The sequence below is a fragment of the Pelodiscus sinensis genome, chromosome 26 (genome assembly GCF_052426305.1).
Source record: "Pelodiscus sinensis isolate ZL-2025 chromosome 26, ASM5242630v1, whole genome shotgun sequence".
Classification (NCBI taxonomy): domain Eukaryota; kingdom Metazoa; phylum Chordata; order Testudines; family Trionychidae; genus Pelodiscus; species Pelodiscus sinensis.
The window spans coordinates 4,374,699-4,396,190 of record NC_143077.1 but is presented as its reverse complement, the minus strand read 5'-3'; the positions used below and the strand labels follow the sequence as shown (position 1 = coordinate 4,396,190).

Genomic DNA, 21,492 nt, shown 5'->3' with positions numbered 1-21,492 from the left:
GAGGCCCCGCCCCTGGGCCTGTCCTGCCCCGGGATTGGCGGGTGGGGCGAGAAGGCGGGCCCGGCCCGGCGTGTGCGTCAGGTTCGGTAGCGCTGCGGAAGGGGCCGGGTAAAGGTGAGAGGGAGAATGGAGGTTCCTCCTTTTCATGGGGGGGAGGGGCACTGGGACACATGGGGGGGGGGGAAGCTGAGCGGATCCTCCCCCCCCCAGCTGCTGCCCTTTGCACAGAGCTGGGGGGGGGGGGTTGCCTGGGGGGGAGTTGTTGGGGGGGGTCTCCTAGCCCCACTCCCCCCCACTCAACACTGAGTCCTGGCGGGGGGGGGGGACTGCCCTGGGGGGGGGCGGCCTGTGGGCTCCGGGCAGCGCTGGGCCTGTGAGGTGCGATGGACCCTGTGAGGGAGGGGCCCCTGATCAGCTGCCCCGTGTTTGGCGGGGGGGCAGGGCTGGCTCCTCGCCAGCAGTCTTGACCAAGGGGGAGACCCCCCCCCCAAAGAGCACAGACCTGCCCTGGCACAGCAATACCCGTAGACCGGTTGCCCCGTGAGTGTCTGGCTCAAATGAACTCAGTTTCTGCCTCAAATCTCTAACCCTATTCTTCAATTTCCCTACCTGTAAAATAAGGATAGTGCTTAGGGTCCCAATTTTGTAGGGGCAGTTCTGATTTTTTTTTCTTCTATAGGTGCCTACTTTACCTTCCCTCTTTCTCCTACCTCCCCCTCCCCATTCTTTGTCACAATTTTTCACATTTTCTGTCTAGTCACCCTCCTAGCACTCCCCAACCCTCAGGAGCATGAGGAGACTTCATGCTTATAAAGTTCTTTAAGACTCTCAAGTGGAAAGCCTTGAATAAGTAACATGAACGATTATTTTTAAGCTTTTCCAGTTTTCATCAGCTTTTCCACCAGAGGTGCTCCTGAGCAACTTACCTATGCTAGTTTCAGCCTTGACTGCAAATGTAAAAGCAATAGTGTCTGCTTTATAAAGAACAAGAGATTTAGTGGCAATGCATGCCATCTCATCCAATGAGACAACTAGTGCATAAGTAAAAAGGTGAGCTTTGATAACTATATCTTTAAAAAAAACAGCAAGCAAATGGTCTGGTAGCACTTTATAGACTAACAAAACATGTAGATTAGTGACAGAGATGCAGCTGTGTTAGTCTGGTGTAGCTGAAACAAAAGAGAGAACTATGTAGCACTTTAAAGACTAACAAGATGGTTTATTAAGTGATGAGCTTTTGTGGGCCAGACCCACTTCCTCAGATGACCAGAGTTATCTTTACAAACTTTTCTGAGGGCGGGTTGTAGTTTTACCATGGAATCGTTTTTTCTGAAAGTGTTATCAAAAGCAGATACCATCTCAGATTATCTATGGTTTAGAATTGTTCTGGGTCTTCGAAGCATTGTATGCAGTCACTGCATCTTTGCCATGTGTCTGTGAGAGTTTGGCCAAGTTGGGATACTAAACTTAAGATACCATGTTGTCCACTAAGAAATGACAGAGGCTACTGCATTTAGATTGTAAGTTCTTTATGGTAGGGACTATCTTTTATGTTCCAGGTCCATACACAGCGTGGGGTGCAAAGGGTGTGACTGTACCCCTCCCCTTCCCCCCCCCCCAACATCCTTCATGGTCCACAATGGGGCCAATTCCAGCTGGTCTGGGAAAGGCAGAGGCAGTGTGCTGCCAGCCTCCCTCCCCTGTGCTGGGGCTGATTTCCCCGAAACTCCCTTCCCACGGCTGGGGGATTCCTGGGGCTGATTTTCCCCCCTTCTTCCCCCAGGACAGAGGCTGGAGGTGGGGTGGGGCAGTGGGGGCACAGCTAGGGAGCAGAGCAGCCACCAGCCCTTCCCCCACAGCTCACCCCCCCCCCCCCCCCAGCAGAAATTCCTGCATATGGGCCTGTGTTCGGTTTTTTGTACAGTGCCTGCTACAATAGGTTTCTGGTCAATGGGTAGGACTCTTTGGTGCTAAGGTAAATGCTAATAAAAATTGGATGTGGACTGTCCTAGTTTGGAATGTTAGTGACGTCAGGTTTTTAAAAGAAAATCCAGTTTTCCAGAATCTGAATATGACTGTTGGCCCTGTTGTTAGCTTTCTGGTTTTGGTGGGTTTTTTTAGAGGGAGGGAAAACAGTGATTGATTCCACAAGGGGAGGAGAATTTCTGCTCTAATGCTCTTTTCATATTTCTTCCTGACAGCGATCAGAAGCAGCAACAGGAGAAATGGAGATGCAGTCGTATTACACCAAGCTCTTGGGAGAGCTCAATGAACAGCGGAAGAGGGACTTCTTTTGTGACTGCAGCATTATTGTGGAAGGCAGGATCTTCAAAGCTCACAAGAACATTCTGTTTGCCAATAGTGGCTACTTCAGAGCCTTATTGATTCATTACATTCAAGACAGTGGGCGACACAGCACTGCTTCTTTGGACATTGTGACTTCAGAGGCTTTCTCCATCATCCTAGATTTCCTTTATTCAGGGAAGCTGGATCTTTGTGGGGAAAATGTTATTGAAGTCATGTCCGCAGCTAGCTACTTGCAGATGACTGATGTGGTCAATTTTTGCAAAACATACATCAGGTCATCGCTAGATATTTGCAGAAAAATTGAGCGAGAAGCTGCCTTCTATCAGGCTGATAGCGGAAGCTCTAGTTCTGCCAGAGAGGGCACTTCTTATGGTACGAAGAGCCACTGCTCTGCCTCTGTCTCTTCTCTGCAAGAAAAGGAAAGGATTTCAGATTGTCAGCGAGATCCTCCCTGTGGTGAATGCAGCAGCTGCCACCCTATAGAATTGGTGGTGAGAGACCCTGTAAGCAGTGACTCTCCAGATGACCTCAATTCTTCTCTGCCCAAAGGTGTAATAGAACCCAAAGTAGAATTTGACTCTGATGAAGTGGAAGTAGAAGTGGGTGAACGACTACAGCAATATCCAACTCCGTTAACCCTTGAGCAGATGGAAGAAGGACTGCACAGCGGCCAAGCCATGGACTTGGCCTGCAATAACTATCATATGAAGCAGTTCCTGGAGGCCCTGCTACGCAACAGTGCCGCTCAAAGAAAAGACGATGTGGTTCATCACTTTGTTCGGGGCTTTGAGGGTAGGCCGGAAGATACAGGGGTGGCCATGAGTTCTATGATGGACATTCCCAGCGACTGGTATGGTGAGGATACAGGTGAGAGGAGTAGCGACTGTATGTAGAACAATTGAGGAAACTGCTTATGTGTATAACTTTCTATGTTAATTGAATGGTTATTCTCATTCTTGTTCAGTATACATCACAGGAAAATGTTGCTGAATTGTATGCAACAGCAAAATAAGCTATTGTTCTGGACTTCAAAAGAAAGCTGCACTCATTTTGCTCAGTGCAGCATTTGCAGGGTAAGTATTTCTGATCTACACACTTGTATTTGAAATTAGACATTTTTGGAGTCTAATGTCAGTGACCATCAAATAGTAACATAATTTGGGATCACACTGGAATAAAGGATGAATATAAGAAAAGCTTTACCTCTTATCACTGTCAGTATTGGGAAGAAGAGTTGTTGTCAGAAAGACATACTGATAGCCCCATGGTGGTTGTGCTATGAAAACTGAGAGGCAGAATATTAACAACGCTGCATACTTTCCCTCTAGAAGCAGACTTCCTTCTCCATTGCTGATCTTCAGGGCAGCTGCTTTCACTAGCACAAATGCATGCTGGGATTTCTCAGCACCAGCAGGAAGGCTATGTGGCAGCACCTTCAGGGACCTGAAGAAGAAAGAGCTCATGTAAATATACACGTTTCCTAAAATGGCAGTTAACATTTTTGGGTCTTCATCTGCTTGTAATAAAGTTGGAGGACTATTTCTTTTCCCAAGCACTGTCACTGTTTACCTTTTTAAAAACTGTCTTTAAGGTGGGATCTACTCCTTGCCTGAAGAACACCTCAGTTCTCATAGTCATTCATAAAGCACCAAGTTTAAAAAAAAATGCAGGCAACAGGAATTATTCACAAACATCCTGTATGTATGCTATAGAAAGTAAAGTTAAGTTTATTCCATCACTAGTTCAAACACGCAAGTTGCTTGGAATTCATCAGGTCCATGAGAAACTTTCACTGTTAGTGAATCAGTATTTATCTGATAAAATCATGAACTATTAATCATTCAGTTGGCATAACTGAAATAATGTTTATTAGCAGTATTCTGTTACACTAACAGCTACTGCTTCCAAAATGCTGTGGCAAAGCAGACATCTAAGAGAATAACATGATGTTCCATAGATGTTTTTTTAAATAAAACTTTCAGATTAATCTAGCATTATACTTAAAAATGCACATAAAATCTGATAAAAATCATCAATAATTAACAATGTGCTAAACTTTAACACTAGAAATATGTATTTTAAACTTGCATTCACAGTTCTTCGCTTTTTTGCAAGAATTGACGTCACTGGCACCTAAAGTAGAATATGAAACTATTCTTCATGCTGGTTTTAGTGCTTGTGATGTATTCAGTTCTTCGAGACTCAGAATGCTGAACTCAGGTCCTGATAGCTAAAGTTACGGAGTCCGGTCTAGATATGTGTATGTATATCACGTGGATTATTAGGATATTCCTGGTTTTTATATTTATTGAAGATTTTAGTTAACTTTGAGGCTTCACTATAGCAAAGGACTATGTGTATGTATAACTTAAGTGCATGATTAAAGTCCTATTGACTTCAGTGGAACGCCTGATGGTTTAACATCAAGGGTGTTTAAAGTGCTTTCCTGAATTCACATGTAAAGCAATGCACACTTTTTAGTCTCTTAACATCTCTTAACACCTAATCCTAGTTATTACAAAGGATATCTCTTGTCCGTCATGTTTTGGCTACTATCAAGAAGCTCAGTCATGCTAAAACTTAATGTAATCTTCAAATACAATTCTCAGTGTTCGCATCTTCTCTCATGAATTTGATCAATATTTAAATGGATATGTATATTCTCAGTATTGGAGTATTTTGTCTTTTGTTAGTCCCAGTAGAAAGACTTCTAAGACTTGAAGGAGGACAGAGGCATACATTACCTCTTAAAAATGGTCCTATGTCTAAGTTGAGTCACATTACTGTGGCATATTGGAAAACTTGCACTGCTACTGCCCTGTGAAGTACCTTTTCTGTAGCTAAATTGAAGACTTTAGTTTCTAGTGCTGTTAATGACACCTTTTTCAAAAATAAATGTAGAAGATAACAAGATACTTTCAGTGGTTTGCTTGTTGAGTGTTATCTTGCAAACACCAAAGCAAAAACCAGTTTGGCGATTTATTACATGTTTCTAAAATTGCCTGATTTTCAAGTGCTAGGCACCATCAGCTTTTAAAACAGAGGCCATAAAAATTAAAAATAATATCCAAATGAGTCAACTACAAAGTGGAAAAAATACATGAGTATTCTCGCTCTACCTTACAGGCAAAGATCATCATAAGCAACCCAACTAACTTTTTATTTGTCTAAAATATATTGTTTTCTTTTTAAAAGGTGATGTGTTAGTTGTGCCAATCAAGCTCCACAAATGCCCATTCTGTCCCTACACGGCTAAGCAGAAGGGAATATTAAAACGGCACATTCGCTCTCATACAGGCGAGAGACCCTACCCTTGTGAGACATGTGGCAAACGCTTCACCCGGCAGGAGCACCTTCGGAGTCATGCTCTGAGTGTAAGTTTGATGAAAGCAGACATCTGTTGGAAGCAGGGTTGAAAATAAATAGTAAGCTTCTGTGGTCAGTGTTTTTCAGTTGTTATACTGGTCTATGTGAAGAATGTATACGTATCACATTTTTTATTTAAGGCTGTTGTAAAGGACAGTAGAGGATAGAATGATTCTGCTCCCAATATGTAAGGCCAACTGGGCAAAGATTAAGACTAAGAAATTGACGTTTAATGCAATACAACTATCTTAGTCCAAAACAAAACCTTTGTTCTTAGAAAGGTGATGTGATCATTTGCCCTGCCTGTTTGGTAAATGGTGTTGTGTGTTTCACATTGGAATATATGGAAGCAGCATCCCCCAAAAGGGCTAAAGCAATAAGATAGGCCAACCAGTTTACAATGATGTTTTATTTCTCTTTGATCAGGTGCACCGATCAAACAAGCCAATTATCTGCAAGGGTTGCAGAAGAACGTTCACAAGTAGCCTATCACAGGGATTAAGACGCTTTGGCTTGTGCGACAGCTGCACTTGTGTAACAACTACTCACGAGGATTCAATGCCCATTAACCTCAGTCTGATGGAACCGTCATCAGAAGGTCAAGAAAAGGGTGATACAGACAATGATTGGCCTATATACGTGGAATCTGGTGAAGAAAATGATCCAGCCGATGACGATGATACCGATGATAAGCAGGAGATCCACAGAAGCTTATCAGACCGAGAGGCACTTATGTAGCAACAAAAGGAGGGTGGGTGGATTTAAAGTGTCTCCCCTGTGATTGGTCATTCTACAGCAGAAAACTTCATATTTAACCAGTTTTGTGGAACTGTGTATTTTTATTACTAAACTCCCATTTTGATAGAACAGGTGAGAAGAACTGGATTTTGGAATGTTCACTTTTTTTTTTGTAACTGTTTAGTGCTGTGCACTAGAATTCTGAGGGAATTTCTTGTCCTGGGTGAGCAGAGACTGTCTCCTGTTGTGCTTCTGTACCCTGGCTATGTGGGAAGGATAACACTCTTTGCAGGTGAAGAATCCCCGTAACGATTTGGTACTGAGTTTCCTCCCGCAAGGCTGCCATGGTCCATCAAACCTGGTCTGAAGGGGGCACCATCATCTTTCTAGAAAGAGATGTGGAGAAAATAAATGTAGTTTTCATCCTTAATCTTGGACTTCTCTAAACTATTTTGCAGTCTCATCCCTGTTAATGCTAGGAAAGTCTTATCTGAAACTGTAAATCCTAACTGTTTGTTTAATCGTAAAAATTTAGAATAGGATTTGACCTGAAAGCCCGAGTAAACTACCTGAATAACAAATATGTTAGAGGGAAGTATATTCAGTAGAGAATCTTCAAACACATGCTTATTCATATGTGTACTTAAAGAGCAAGCTTTATTTTGGGGGCAGTTTTCATTGCATTTCCATTCCTGGAGAACAACCGAGCTTGGGCTATGATTGTCTATCTTTATTGCCCATTAGACAGTAGTCCAGGCCTGAGATCTACACAGAACACTTGTTATGTGATCTAGTAAAATAGTGTGTCCAGAGTGCACCAGTTTTTGAAGCAAGACTAAGTGCATTGCCCACCTCTTTAACCATTTAAAGTAGAAGTTATAGCCTAGCAGTCTAGAAAAGTGATTTCTGTGGGAATTCCATTGATAGTAGACTAAACAGCCAGATTTACTGCTGATCTAGCTGAAGTACAATTCCAAAGAGAAATCTGGGCTACGTATATAAAACCACCTTAGCAAACTATTTTTGAAGTCAAGTGAGAAGCCTTGTAAAATTAGAGACTCACTGGATGCAAACCTTCTCTTTTCCTAATGTGATTTTTTTTTTTTTATCTTATGTAGTCAAATATAGTCCTTGGTGATTCCTGTGATGGTTTGTACCCTTTCATTGTCTTATGAATTCATCCAGGTACTGCCTCTTGTTTAAAATTCTAGCTTGGACCCTGCATTTTCCTTGTTGGATAGATACAAATTGGTTTCTGAAGGAACTGAGATTATTTATCTGCCCAGTATCAAATTCCTGTACACTATTAGCTGGGAAACTGTAAAGAGCTCTTGGGTAAGATACTGTTAAACTTCAGACTAAAGAAGACCCAATGTGAAAGGATTCTGTGAAGTGGAGGTGCATACTCTAGGTAGATAGCACTTTCTAATTTGTTTGTAAATGTTTAATGAAAAGCTTATTGTATTTGACTTCACTTTCTGGATCCAGTGCTAGAACAGAGGATTGCAGACAGATATCACTGACACAAGAAGATCGTCTCACTTAAAGACAGTTTTCAATTTTATATTTTTAAAGAAGACTTTACACTGAGCAAACATAAAATGGAACATTTTTATATAAAGAGCAGCTGATTTAACTAGTCATTCTCTGTCCACCTAGTGCTATTAGTTCATAGATTGGATAAGAACATTCTGCCCCATGGGTCAGCTTCTCTATTTGCTTCATCCTTCAGTAAGGCAATAATCCTAGTGTGATATCACAATCTGCTTGTACAGAAGTGATTCTGACATCACACATGCAGCATGATGACTTCATTGCAAGATCAAATTGGAAAGAAAAATGAGGCAAGTCTCTGTTTACCTGTAATGACTAGCAGAGTGGTGGTGGGGAAACCCAAAAGTTAGAGTTGTTTGAAATGTCTCCCCTAAACTTGAAGTTTTATTTAAGTGCTTTCTTTCTAGAAGATACTGTATTTCTTGCTGGATTTATTTTCTGTAATTTAAATTGAGGAGCACAATGCACTACTTTAAAAATAAGCTATTGCATTTGGGTTTTAGCTTATTGCAAAACCTTTCCAATAGTCCTTATTTCATATCGTTTGTAAATTGGAGTTGATGTCTGACCAATAATGTCAGTTTCATCAACATAGGCAATTAATATTTGGGCCAGATTTTCAAAAGAACTCAGCAGCCCATAGCAGTTTGCTTTTAGGCACCTGATCCAGTTTCAATTTTAGGTTCTAAACACTTTTGAAAATCTGGCTTTTATAGGGTAGTCTTCTAAATCACATAAGCGCTTCTGAAAATCCTACCTATAATCCCGCAGGGCTGGTCTTTTTGATTACTGCTCTGTTTCTGTCCAGCCACCCCAAGTTCACGATGGTATTCTGACATCTGCTAATCAGATGAGCCAAGGACTCTGTGTAAGAACATTTGAAAAGCAGTCCTCATGCTTGTGACAGCTGAGGACTGAGTTCCATAATGAAGTTGGGGTAAGAATGTAAATAGTGATTCTGAATCTTCATCAGCATGGCACCTTAATCTCTATGGTTGTGCTACCCGAGAGGTGCCACTTCGGTGTAAATACTAGAGGTCACTAGACTTGGATTATTCGTTGGATCTGGTGCTGGGTAGTGTGTTACAATGCACCTTTCTGGTGATTTAGCTTATCAGAGAAACACTGTAAAACGATGTTGAGGCATGTGCTAGTGAACTCTGAAATTGTGAAGACCTTCACAAGAGGAAAATCAGTGCTCTTGTGAGGGTATATACGCAGTGGATTTAAGAGCTGTGGGAAATACAGCAGTGACCTTCAGCTGTTTTAATTCAGCCTGCTTCATTTGGTTTTAGAAATGTTTCTTGTATGTCTTGTACTTAGAGAATGGAACTGTGTTAAGTTTTGTGTAATGTGGGGGTAAGGGTTGGGGTGGGAGAGAGTTGCATTACAGTTTGAAAGTGACCAGCAAAATTGCAATTTATGTTGATCTGTCATGGCGTGCCACTGTGTCTGTCAATGGGTCCTTAATTCAGCCTCTGTGTTGAGTAGAAAAAGTTATGCTTGATTCAGTTTCCTGTTGACAGATGTTTATGTAGATCTTGTTTGCTAGGCTTCCCACCCAATTCCATGATGTTTCCTTTAAATCTTCCATGTAAATCCAGCCTTTATAAGCTTCGAGAAAGTGACACTACTGTTCTAAACGAATATTCATATGGTGCTGAATGAAAATCCAAAAAAATGTTCTTAGTAGGCTTGTTTCTAATATGATCTTTTCTCTCAAAGTTTTTAAAATTCCACAAACTACATATCTTAAATTTTGAATGCTACATAATTTACATTGTTTAGGAATATACCTCTTAATTTATTTGTTTGCACATAATTGCACTGTTTTTCACTAAAGAAATACATGCTGCAATGATAATGGTGCATTGAACTTGTAAATGTTATCTTCCAAAACTGAGTCACTTAATTTGTTTGAAATTTGAACAGTAATTTTATAGCTGAAGTCCTTTAGTTTAGTTTACCTTAATTAACAGATAATCTTATGAGCTGAGCCTTATTTGAACATCTGATTTAACTACATCAGTGGATACTTGGTGGAGTCTGGAATCTACTGACTTTGTGCAGAATTAAACATAAAGTAGTTGATTAGATTAAGGAAACTCCAAGTTAAGGCACTCACATTTTTAATTCCCAAACATTCAATCCATCCACTCCTGGCAAGGGGCACTATGCCAACAAAAATCAAATTAATGGCAAGGAAAGAGCACCCTTTTAATGTCAACTTTAAAATCTAGTCAATTTAAAACAAAGGCTTGTCAGGTACTACTCCTGATTCTTCAGAATACCTTTTATGCTTTTTACAATCATAGTCTCATTTTCAATTTTTTTTAATTACTTTTCTTTCCCTGGTTGTTGGGAAGGGAGAGAGGTTGGAGGATCCTGCACAACTTTCTAAGGAAACAGTGTAACTGTATTGTCAAATGCACATAATCAACTGAACAAAAATCCTCATGATCTCTTTCTTGATAACCTCTTGGATGTTCCTTGTAACAATAATAGGTTTTTAAAATCCAGATCAAGTAAGATTGTTTAAAAGTGTTTACTGTTACCTGTGTTACTTTGTAACCCCTTTAAGTGCAAATTTAAGAAACCCAGAGGGGGGTCCATGAAATTTTAATAGATTGAAAAGGGATCCATATGCTCAAAAAGGTTGGGAACCACTGATAGAGGCATTATTGTATCTTTTGTCATATCTATCCCTTTCCTAATGACCCCTCATGTTTGGTGTCAAGTATCAGAGGGGTAGCCGTGTTAGTCTGAATCTGCAAAAGCGGTGCCACAGGACTCCTCGCCGCTTTTCCTAATGTTTGATATTTTTAATCCACTACACACTGAGTGGACATTTTCAGGGAATTATCCATAATGACTCCCAAGATCTTTAGGTAACAGCTAATTTAGTCCTCCATGTTTTGTATGTATAATTGGGATTATGTTTTCCAAAGTGCATTACTGTTCATGTATCAACATTGGATTTCATCTGCCATTTTGTTGCCCAGTCATCCAGTTTTGTGAGATCCCTTTGTTCACAGTCTGCTTTGGACTTAGTTTCTTGAGTAATTTTGTATTGTCTGCAAACTTTGCCACCTCACTTTTTACCCCTTTTTCCAGATCATTCATAAATACGTTGAACAGCACTGTCACAGGACAGATTTCTGGGGGACACTTCTGTTTACCTCTCTCCATTCTGAAAATTGTCCATTTATGCTTACCCTCTGTTTCCTACCTTTTAACTAGTTACCGAGCCATGAAAGAACCTTCCCTGTTCTCCTTACTTTGCTTAAGAGCCTTTGGTGAAGGACCTTGTCAAAGTCTTTCTGAAAGTCTAAATACACTATCGATTGATTCACCCTTGTCCATGTCTGACACCCCTCCCCGAAATAATTCTAATAGATTGGTGAGACATGACTTCCTGTTAGAACAGCCATTTTCATGCTTCCCCCAACAAATTGTGTTTGTGTCTGATAATTCTGTCATTTTACTATTGTTTTAACCACTTTGCCTGGTACTTTAGGCTTAGTGGCCTGTAATTGCTAGGATCACCTCTGGAGACTTTTTAAAATATTGGTGTCTCATTAGCTATCCTCCAGTCATCTGGAACAGAAGCTGATTTTAAAGGATAGGTTACATACCACAGTTAGTAGTTCTGCAATTTTATGTTTGAGTTCCATCAGAACTCTTGGGTGACTGCCATCTGGTGTCCATGATTTATTACTATTTAATTTACCAGTTTGTTCCACCTCTAATGACCCTTCAATCTGAGACAGTTACTCAGATTTGTCACCTAAGGCTTTGTCTACACTGCAAGTTTTTGCGGCAGAAAATATGCTAATGAGGGACTCATTAGCATGAGTTGTGACATCATTAGCATCTTTTTTTTTGCGCAAAAAAAGATGCAGTGTAGCCGCTTCCATTTTGCGCAAAAAAACCTTTTGTGCAAGATCTTTATGCCCCTCCGGGAGTTTTTGTGCAAAATGGAAGCGGCTATACTTAAGGCCAGCCCAGAACATTTTGGCACCTGAGGCAGGGAGTTCAAATGACTCCCACACATGCACCAGCAGACACAATTTTCTACACCCTGGGTCCTAGTGGTGCCCCCCCCCCACACACACACAATCTGGCACCTGAGGCGGCTGCCTCAGTTTGCCTCATGGTAAGGCCAGCCCTGGCTACACTGCTTCTTTTTTTGTGCCAAAACCCCTTGTGCAAAAAGAATTGGCAGAAAATATGCTAATGTTGTGACTCATGCTAATGAGTTCCTCATTAGCATATTTTCTGCAGCAAAAACTTGCAGTGTAGACAAAGCTTGAAAGAATGGCTTGAGTTATGGGGAAACTCCCTCCCATCAGCTGCAGCGAAGACTGACAATTCATTTAGCTTCTCCACAATAGCTGTATTTTCCTTGAGTGCTCCTTTAGCACCTCAGTCTTCCATTTGAACACTTGCAAATGTTCAAAACTAATTTTTATCATTGGAATTCTTAATGTGAAGAAATATTGGTTGGTCATACCATGTAAAAGGGTGGCTTTGCAAGCTAAAATCTGAAGCAAAATTTAAATCGGGTGTCCCTCTTCATTTTGTACATCGTAACTTAGGTGTGTTTATGCACATGCACGGCCCAATTGACTGGTACTAACATGCCTAAAGCTAAGCATGCATGAAAGGATTAGGGTTCAAATCAGTTTGAAAAATTCTCCAAGCCCTTGAGTAGTAAGATTTAGTATGTTTTGAACTGTTAGCTATTCAATACTGCTGAAAACAGAAGTTTATCATGCAAACCTTAAAAAAAATTAGTGTAATTGACTCATGGTATTTAAATCAACTTCCTTGTTTGAACATAAATAGGTAACAGGGTGGGGGGGAACCAAAAATCACTCCAAAAAAAACCCCTACACATATAAAGTAGCTAAACTTTTTTTGCTGGTTAAGGTGAATAATGTGACATCTTGGATCAACACATTTAGAATACCCTAGCTTTTGGCGTTCACAAGGTCCGATGACCAGGTATTAAACCAAGACCTAGAATGTTCACTAAACCAAGAAATAATTAATACACCAGCTTTTGAGCCAACCCCTGTGATGGTACTACTTGGTTTTTTTGGTTGGTTCGTTGGGTTTTTTTGCCTGAAAGCTGATTCAAGTGCCAATCGTAAATTCCTCTGTGAGGGTGAACATGACCCACTCTGCTTAACACTTTTGACCCGCTGAGCCCTGTCCATTGGATCCTATGCACTATATATTACTTATTGATCCAGGAAAGGATTTTTGTGTACCTTTTCCACTTTCAAAGACCAATGCAGCTGTAAACATTTTCTGGGTAATGCAGCATCTTGAAATGATCAATTAGTTAACTAAACCACAAGTTAACCTTCCTGTAGTATTAATTGCTATAACTAAAACATTCTTTGTTTATCTCCTGCATCTGCTTTGTGTTTGAAATTCTTCAGTTTTCCCCACTTTCTCTGTGTCTGATTCTTGGTGTATTTTTCACTAGAAATGCTATTTTCTGTCCAATGAAATGCTAAATTAAGAACACAAGAGACATTTGACTCTTGTTTTAAAAAGTGCCCCAGTATTTCTGTTTTACCATGCAATAGCAATTTTTAAAATACTAATGCAACGTTTTCTCTTTGAAGTGGAAGAACTGACCTCTTCTGGTTCCATAAGCACTGAGTTCTATAATTCCATGTGGGACACTAGTCTCCCAGTGTAGATCTAAAGCAAGGATCTTCACAGTGACTGACTGAAGATACCAGCACAGTATCTATACAATTCAGTATGCAATAGGTATAGCAATGCTAGGCAGGCAGGACTTCGGAGATTTATAACTGTGTTTACCACAAGTCGCTAATAGGAAAGTGGCTATGACGTTTTGTCATTAGCTGCCAAGTTTCCAAGTGTATTTGAAATTTTTGTGTGTGTGTGTGTGTCAAGGTGGATGATTTAAAAATAATTGAAACCAAAGTTAGGAATTTATGGTAGACCACCACCACAGCCGCAATTTACCCTTTTTAAGAGATGGGGAACAAATATTTAAGTGCTTTTTGTAACTTTTTTTCTACAGTGGTGCATTACTGAATGTCTATTGTATGTTAAATTGTATATGTACTACATGTTTATATTGTCGTATGTAGCACAGTTCTTTTATAGCTAAAGAACAAAACAAAAAAAATAAATGTTATGCTAACACTCAGAACATAGTGTGATTTTTGTTCCTCTTGCCACACATGGGCATATGATTTAAGTAGATGGCTTGCTGGAGACCCTGGGTGGATTTTCTGAAACAGGGCTGTAATTTGGGGGTCTGAAGTTCCAGCAGGAATTATAATGGAAGATCTAGTGAAGCCAGAAATGTTTCTGTCCATATAATTGTTTGCAATGCCCATTTCAAGGGAAGTGAAACAATTAAAATCTGTTTGGATCCCAAGCATTCTAACAGCTGAAGAGGAAATTAAGTTGACTTATTCCCTCCCATGCCACCATCTTAGAGTGGCTAAGAGCTAGCCCGTCTCTACAACTTGTGAACAGGAAATGCTATTTCACTTTGAAGGGAGCCCCTATCAAGCAAAGGATCCTGTGGTTGGTGTCTCAAAGCAGCACTCTTGTGGGTTGCCCATTGAACAGGAAACACTTAATTGCCATGCGGCTTAGGATGTTATAAACCACTTAATAAGAACGGCCGTACTGGGTCAGACCAAAGGTCCTTCTAGCCCAGTATCCTGTCTACCGACAGTGGCCAGCACCAGGTGCCCCAGAGAGGGTGGACTGAAGACAATGATTGAGCGATTTGTCTCCTGCCATCTCTCTCCAGCCTCTGAAAAACAGAGGCCAAGGACACCATTTTATCCCCTGGCTAATAGCCAGAAACATGCGGGGTTACACACCATTTTCTCCCCTTCTCTTTCACTCCCCATCCCCCCTCTTTCTCTATTTGCAACCTGGACCCCTTTCCGCCATTCTTCTGAAGAAGTTGGTTGTGCCCACATAAGCTCAGGATACCATCTACATTTTTTATTAGTCTCTAAGATGGTGCAGGACTTTGCTGTTTCTTCCAGTTAGGGTGCGTCTATACTGCACCCTTAGCTCATAATACGTCACGCAAATTGAGTTGCTTATTTGGAGTGTATTTTGAAATAACTTATTTTGTAACTTGGTGGTGTCTACACAGCGCCAAATTTTGAAATAAATCATCATTCCAAAATGTCCCTTAATCCTCGTGGAACGAGGTTCTAGGGATATCAGAATAGCATGCCCGTTTTCAAAAGATCTTTTGAAACAATGGGCGTGCTGTCAAGATGCGGAATAACTATTTCAGGATACCGGAAGTATCCAAAATAGTGCTGCCGTGTAGATGTACCCTTACAAACAAACATGGCTACCCCTCCAAAACTTTTCCCTTGCCTCCTATGCCCATGTGTGCCAAGGCTGGGCGCTCTAGCCATGCCCATCTGTGGGGGAAGGCTTCAAGAATGAGGGCCTAGGGAGTATAAAATGGCCTTGAAGCCGGATGCTCCCTGCTGGAGAGGGCTGAGGGGGGAGCAGAGGGAAATGCGGCCTCTACCACTAGATGCGTACTGGGTTGCTCCTGCAATCGGTGCATTGCCCCTTTAATTGCGTCCCCAGCCCTCTGGCATCTGTCTGATGCCCACGTCAGCAAATCCCTTTTGTTTCTCTCCAGTTTGGGCTGGGGCAGTGGGACCCACCAGCTGCATCGGAGAGCCTTGCGCTGGGCCTGGGGGGTCCCGCATCCACCTCCTGCTCTGCCTGGAGCCCGGCGGGTAAGTGGAGGCACTGGGTGCTGCAGTAGGGGCGCTGCAGGGAGCAGCAGCCTCTGCCACTGCCTGTCACCCTGCGCCAGGCTCCTTGTCCTACCATCAGTCCGGGCGGCCCAGAGAACACCACATCCCCTGCCCTTATTGTACCTGGGTCGCTCCGATTTAGTCCAGCGTCTTGCTGGGCCAAGGACCTCGCTCGCCAGCCACTTGATTCTGCTGGGAAGTGTGTTCTTGGCGCCCGTTGACACGGAATCTCCCGAGCTGCCCTCTCATCAGCGTTTCTTACCAAGAAAGGCGCGAAGGGGGTTTTAAAAAGTCAGTAATCAGACTTTGGAAGGTGCTTTCCAGGCCAGCTCGCCGCCTCTGATTGGAAGTCAAGCAAGTGTGCTATAAATGCGTGCTGACATTTGGACAAATCCAAGGTTTCTGTGCAAGCCAGATAAAGCAGTGATAGCATCACATTTGCTGTCTCTAGATCCACTTCAAGACAAAGCCCTCATCATCTTGCCAAACATTTCTGTATCTAGCCACCCTGTGAGAGAGGAAAGAACAAAAGAACCATGTATGATAGATGCTAGTCACATCACTTAATGTACTACCAGAAGCACCGCAGTGATATGAGTGATATAAGAACCTATATAGGTTGGAGCTGCTACTTTAAAGGCATAAAATTCTGTTCTACATCTAACAGAGCACATAATTACAGGAGAGACCATCTTTATCATGAGCTCAAATGACTGTACCATCAGTTACAGTTTGTAATACCATATCCAACTTTCCTCTGCTAAAACTTGTCAAGTCCTAGATTTTTATAGCTTTTGCTGATTTTTAAAAAAAGAGTACTTCTGAAGTTGCAACAATCTATGCCCTACTTACATACTCTTTATTCGTCAACTAATTAATACATTTTAAAATATATAATCATAGAATCATAGAATAATAGGACTGGAAGGGACCTCGAGAGGTCATCGAGTCCAGCCCCCCGCCCTCAAGGCAGGATCAAGCTCCGTCTACACCATCCCTGACAGATGTCTATCTAACCTGTTCTTAAATATCTCCAGAGAGGGAGATTCCACCACCTCCCTTGGCAATTTATTCCAATATTTGACCACCCTGACAGTTAGGAATTTTTTCCTAATGTCCAATCTAAACCTCCCCTGCTGCACTTTAAGCCCATTACTCCTTGTCCTGTCCTCAGAAACCAAGAGGAACAAATTTTCGCCTTCCTCCTTGTGACACCCTTTTAGATATTTGAAAACCGCTATCATGTCCCCCCTTAATCTTCTTTTTTCCAAACTAAACAAGCCCAGTTCATGAAGCCTGGCTTCATAGGTCATGTTCTCTAGACCTTTAATCATTCTTGTCGCTCTTCTCTGTACCCTTTCCAATTTCTCCACATCTTTCTTGAAATGTGGCGCCCAGAACTGGACACAGTACTCCAGCTGAGGCCTAACTAGTGCAGAATAGAGCGGCAGAATGACTTCACGAGTTTTGCTTACAACACACCTGTTGATACAACCTAGAATCATATTTGCTTTTTTTGCAACAGCATCACACTGTTGACTCATATTCAACTTGTGGTCCACTATGACCCCTAGATCCCTTTCCGCCATGCTCCTTCCTAGACAGTCGCTTCCCATCTTGTATGTATGGAACTGATTGTTCCTTCCTAAGTGGAGCACTTTGCATTTCTCTTTATTAAACCTCATCCTGTCTCATAATGATGTCTTGATGACTCCTTGCATAAATCATTCCTTTGTCTTTAGATGTTTTCAGGATTTTTTCTCATTATGTAGCTTGAATTTACCTTTGCTAAGAAATTAAGCGTGTGGACCTACAACTCCAGGTTCTACATCCAAAATTAAACAAACACTATACTCAGTAAGCTCTTCTTTGGCACATCAGTCCCCATGTCTGTGACCTCTTTTGCCAGGCACTGCCTCCTAGAAGTTGACCAAACCCTTTGCAATGCGAAAGGGCTCAGTGGTATTCCTCTGTTGCACATAGGCATCAGGCTGTTCTCAGGACTAGGGGTTGCCAGGTGTCCGGTTTTTGCCTGGACAGTCCGGTAATTGCGTCTTCAATCCGTTAAAAAAAAAAATATCCAGAGATGTACCGGCTGGTATTTTCTGTTTTTCTCAGATGGAAGGCCGGTGGGGACATTTTTCCCCTGCTGTGTCTGGCGGGGGGGAGAGGGGTTTGCAGGAATTTAAAGGCACAGCAATCTTTTTTTTTTTTTTTAAATCTCCTATTTTTTTTTTCCTCAACCAATTTTTTTCCCTGCCATGTTCAGGATTTTTTCTGAAAGTATCTGGCAACCCTACTCAAGACTGACACATTCTAGATCAGAATCTCTCACACTTTGGGGGAGGGGCATGCTCACCCTGGGGGAGGGAAACAGTGTCTTCTGGGGGGAGCATGAGAAGCCTATCTTCAATGCTTGGTGGCCAGAAAGCAGCAGTCATCATCTGACTCTGCAGCTCTGAAGGCAACACAGCCACCAGTGGCAGCGCAGGAGTGAGAGTGGCTAGCTACTGGCCAGGAGCCTAGCTCTGAAGGCAGTGCCACCGCCAGCAGCAGAGAAATAAAGGTAACAATGTCATGCCACCCTTCCTCCACAGAAGTTGTAGAGGGCGACTCTGCTGGCTTAGTCATCCAAGAAGTTGAGGATAGTGAAGATGAGGCTGAGAAAAAGGAAGTAAAGTCTAATATTGGTTGTGTATTGATTGAGAATTAGTAAATCTCATAATTATATTAATTTCGTGTGTCTTGCCTAGCACTCTCCACCTCCCTAGACTTTGGTTGACAAGCAAAGTTCTGTCATTACGATTACGACTGTAATATGGTTTTATTTGCATGCTTTGTATTCACCAAGATCTGTGACATTGGAAAGAATCCTAAGACAGAAAGATGAACAACTCACCTTTGAACTACTATAGGGATGAATAACTTTTTATATTAAAATGTTCCTTAAAGCCTTTTAAATGAAGGGAAAAAAACATTATTCTCACCAATACTTTCTCTCTAAGAAACATTATACCATTTTAAAAAGCAATAGTTTTTGCACACATTCTAAGGGTTATTATTCCTGTTCATATTTTTTCATTGGATACATTTTTCATCCAGAACTATGGAATGAGAATTAAAAAATTCTTCCATTGTGAAGCAGAAAGAGAATTGTGTCACTCAAACTGCTCTGTAGCCAAGGGCACCATTAAACTTTTCTTATGTTCTGTATTTTGAAAGAATTGCAGTATAAGCATATGGCACTTATATTTTCTTAGTTTGGAAAAAATCTGTTACAACTCATCCATCAAATTTTATCTTTCAAATAAATGAATGTGTGTTCATGTGTGTCTTCCTTATTACAGCAATTTGTTTTGTATATTAGCTGCAGAACTTTTCTTTAGCAAACACATAACATTTAAAGAAAAAAAATACTGTATTTGAGTTCTTGGATTTTCAAGACAAATATATTTTATACATGTCTGAGATCTTTTAGCATTTTCTGGTATTCATTCTAGTTTTATATCTAAGTGAAACCAAGAAAGACACACTTTGTAAAATGTATGCTAATTATTAGCATCTTAATGAAGAGAAGGAGATTTCAATCTCCTTTTTCTAGAGCCAGTTTACAAGATAAGACTATTTGTCTGGTTTCTGAGCTACTGGTTTTGATGCAATAGTTCCACCCCTAGAAGAGACCTTCCTACCAATCATCCAACGCCAACTCCTGCAGACTCAAAAAGTGAGAAACATGAGACCTAGGACTAAATAAAGAAGCTATAGAAACTAAAACCTGCATGGTGCCCATTGAAAAAAATTATGTACAAAGAACAAATATCTTCTTTGCAAGAAGTGCACCAGTCCAGGTAATCATCAAGTGATCCCACCCCGTTACCATTCCCAGCCTCTGACAAACAGAGGCTAGAGACACCTTCCCTGCCCATCCTTGATAATAGCCATTGATGGACCTATCCTTCATGAATTTATCTAGGTTTTTTTTAACCCTGTTAAAGTCCTGGTCTTCACAACATCCTCTGGCAAGAAGTTCCACAGGTTGACTATGTTGCGTGAATAAATACTTCATAGAATCATAGAGCTGGAAGAGACCTCAGGAGGTCATCAAGTCCAGCCCCCTGTCCAAAGCAGGACTAATCCTAACTAAATCAACCCAGTCAGTGCTTTGTCAAGCCGAGACTTAAAAACCTCTAGGGATGGAGATTCCATCACCTCCCTAGATAACTCATTCCAGTACTTCACCACCCTCCTAATGAAATAGTTTTTCCTAATCTCCAACCTAGACCTCTCCCATTGTAACTTGAGACCATTGCTCCTTGTTCTGTCATCTGTCACTACTGTGAACAGCCTCTTTCCATCCTCTTTGGAACCTCCCTTCAGGAAACTGAAGGCTGCTCTCAAATCCCCCCTCACTCTTCTGCAGACTAAACAAACCCAAATCCCTCAGCCTAACCTCATAGGTCATATGCTCCAGCCCCCTAACCATTTTGGTTGCCCTCCGCTGGACCCTCTCCAATGCGTCCACATCCTTTCTATGGGGGGGAGGGGGGCAGAACTGGACACAATACTCCAGGTGTGGCCTCACCAGAGCTGAATAAAGGGGAATAATCACTTCTCTAGATCTGCTGACAATGCTGCTCCTAATGCACCCAATATGGCATTAGCCTTCTTGGCTACAAGGGCGCACTGCTGACTCATATCCAGCTTCTCATCCACTGTAATCCCCAGGTCCTTTTCTGCAGAACTGCTACTTAGCTATTCGGTCCCCAGCCTGTAACAATGCTGGGGATTCTTTCATCCCAAGTGCAGGACTCTACACTTGTCCTTGTTGAACCTCATGAGATTTCTTTTGGCCCAATCCTCTAATCTGTCTAGGTCACTCTGGACCCTATCCCTGCCCTCCAGCGTATCTATCTCTCCTGCTAGCTTAGTGTCAAGTGCAAACTTGCTGAGGGTGCAATCCATCCCCTCATCCAGGTCATTAATAAAAATGTTGAACAAAACTGGTCCTAGAACAGATCCTTGGGATACTCCGCTAGAAACTGACAGCCAACCTGACATCGACTTCATTTGTTTTAAACCTGCTATCTATTTATTTCATTTGGTGACAGCTAGTTCTTGTGTTATGGGAACAAGTAAATAACTTTTCCTTATTCGCTTTCTCTACATCCGCCATGATTTTATAGACCTCTATCATATCCCCCATTAGTCTCTTCTTTTCTAAGCTAAAAAGTCTCAATCTTTTTAATCTGTCTTCTCACACATGTAAAGTAACATTCCTGTAATTTTATCCAAAGTAAAACGATGGGATATTATCTTCCAGAACATCGATTTTGTTCTCTATTGTCACTGTTTCACAGGAATGTCTGGCTACTAGGACAAATGTAGGCTGTGGTTCTGAAAAACCTAAGCATATGCTTAACTTCAAGAACCTTTGTAGACCTGCTGAACTCATAGGAAGCAAGTCTTTGTAGGATCAGGTCTGTGGTTAGAAAATAAAAACAATATTTATTAATTCTGAATGAAAATGTTATAGCAATTATTCCTCAGATTATTGCCTAATAAAATAGATACACTGTTAATACATGTTGTATTTAAGAATGCATAAAGCTGCAAGTAATAAAAACATTTAACTTCAAAGGAGAAAATATTACATTCTATTACATACCAATCACATATCCATGCCATTGCCCTCTGTGAAACAAAGTTCCTAGATGAAATATTTCTC

The 21,492-nt window shown here is 41.4% G+C and overlaps 1 protein-coding gene and 1 long non-coding RNA gene across 8 annotated transcripts in view; one reads left to right on the top strand and one right to left on the bottom strand.

Annotated features, from left to right (window-relative positions):
• The window catches only part of LOC112544868 (uncharacterized), a 61,587-nt gene that overhangs the window by 6,824 nt on the left and 33,271 nt on the right, over positions 1-21,492 (bottom strand). For 4 of the 5 annotated variants that reach the window (XR_016347908.1, XR_016347906.1, XR_016347905.1 and 1 more), the window contains 2 exons: positions 15,891-16,275; positions 6,659-6,797 (listed from right to left, as the gene is read on the bottom strand). This is a non-coding gene — a long non-coding RNA (uncharacterized LOC112544868). Of the gene's footprint in view, positions 1-3,510; positions 3,751-6,658; positions 6,798-15,890; positions 16,276-21,492 lie in introns of those variants that run through there. The other variant, XR_016347907.1, reaches the window with a different exon arrangement.
• ZBTB8B (zinc finger and BTB domain containing 8B) lies at positions 28-7,558 on the top strand. Of its 3 annotated transcripts, XM_075908969.2 has the most exons (5): positions 28-114; positions 875-1,050; positions 2,202-3,174; positions 5,503-5,681; positions 6,100-7,558. In XM_075908969.2, exons 3-5 carry the CDS (start codon positions 2,226-2,228, stop codon positions 6,409-6,411), a joined length of 1,440 nt encoding a protein of 479 aa, XP_075765084.2. In that variant the 5' UTR covers positions 28-114; positions 875-1,050; positions 2,202-2,225; the 3' UTR covers positions 6,412-7,558. The 3 variants fall into 3 exon arrangements, with proteins under 3 accessions (XP_075765084.2, XP_075765085.2, XP_075765083.2); XM_075908970.2 differs by lacking the exon at positions 875-1,050 and having other exon boundaries at positions 47-114; XM_075908968.2 differs by lacking the exon at positions 28-114 and having other exon boundaries at positions 341-1,050.

Bases quoted from the DNA above. Each gene is read 5' to 3' on its own strand.
- ZBTB8B (XM_075908969.2), top strand. From the start codon at position 2,226: ATGGAGATGCAGTCGTATTACACCAAGCTCTTGGGAGAGCTCAATGAA. The intron at 3,175-5,502 runs GTGAGAGGAGTA...TCTTTTTAAAAG, and splicing joins CTGGTATGGTGAGGATACAG to GTGATGTGTTAGTTGTGCCA. The intron at 5,682-6,099 runs GTAAGTTTGATG...CTCTTTGATCAG, and splicing joins TTCGGAGTCATGCTCTGAGT to GTGCACCGATCAAACAAGCC.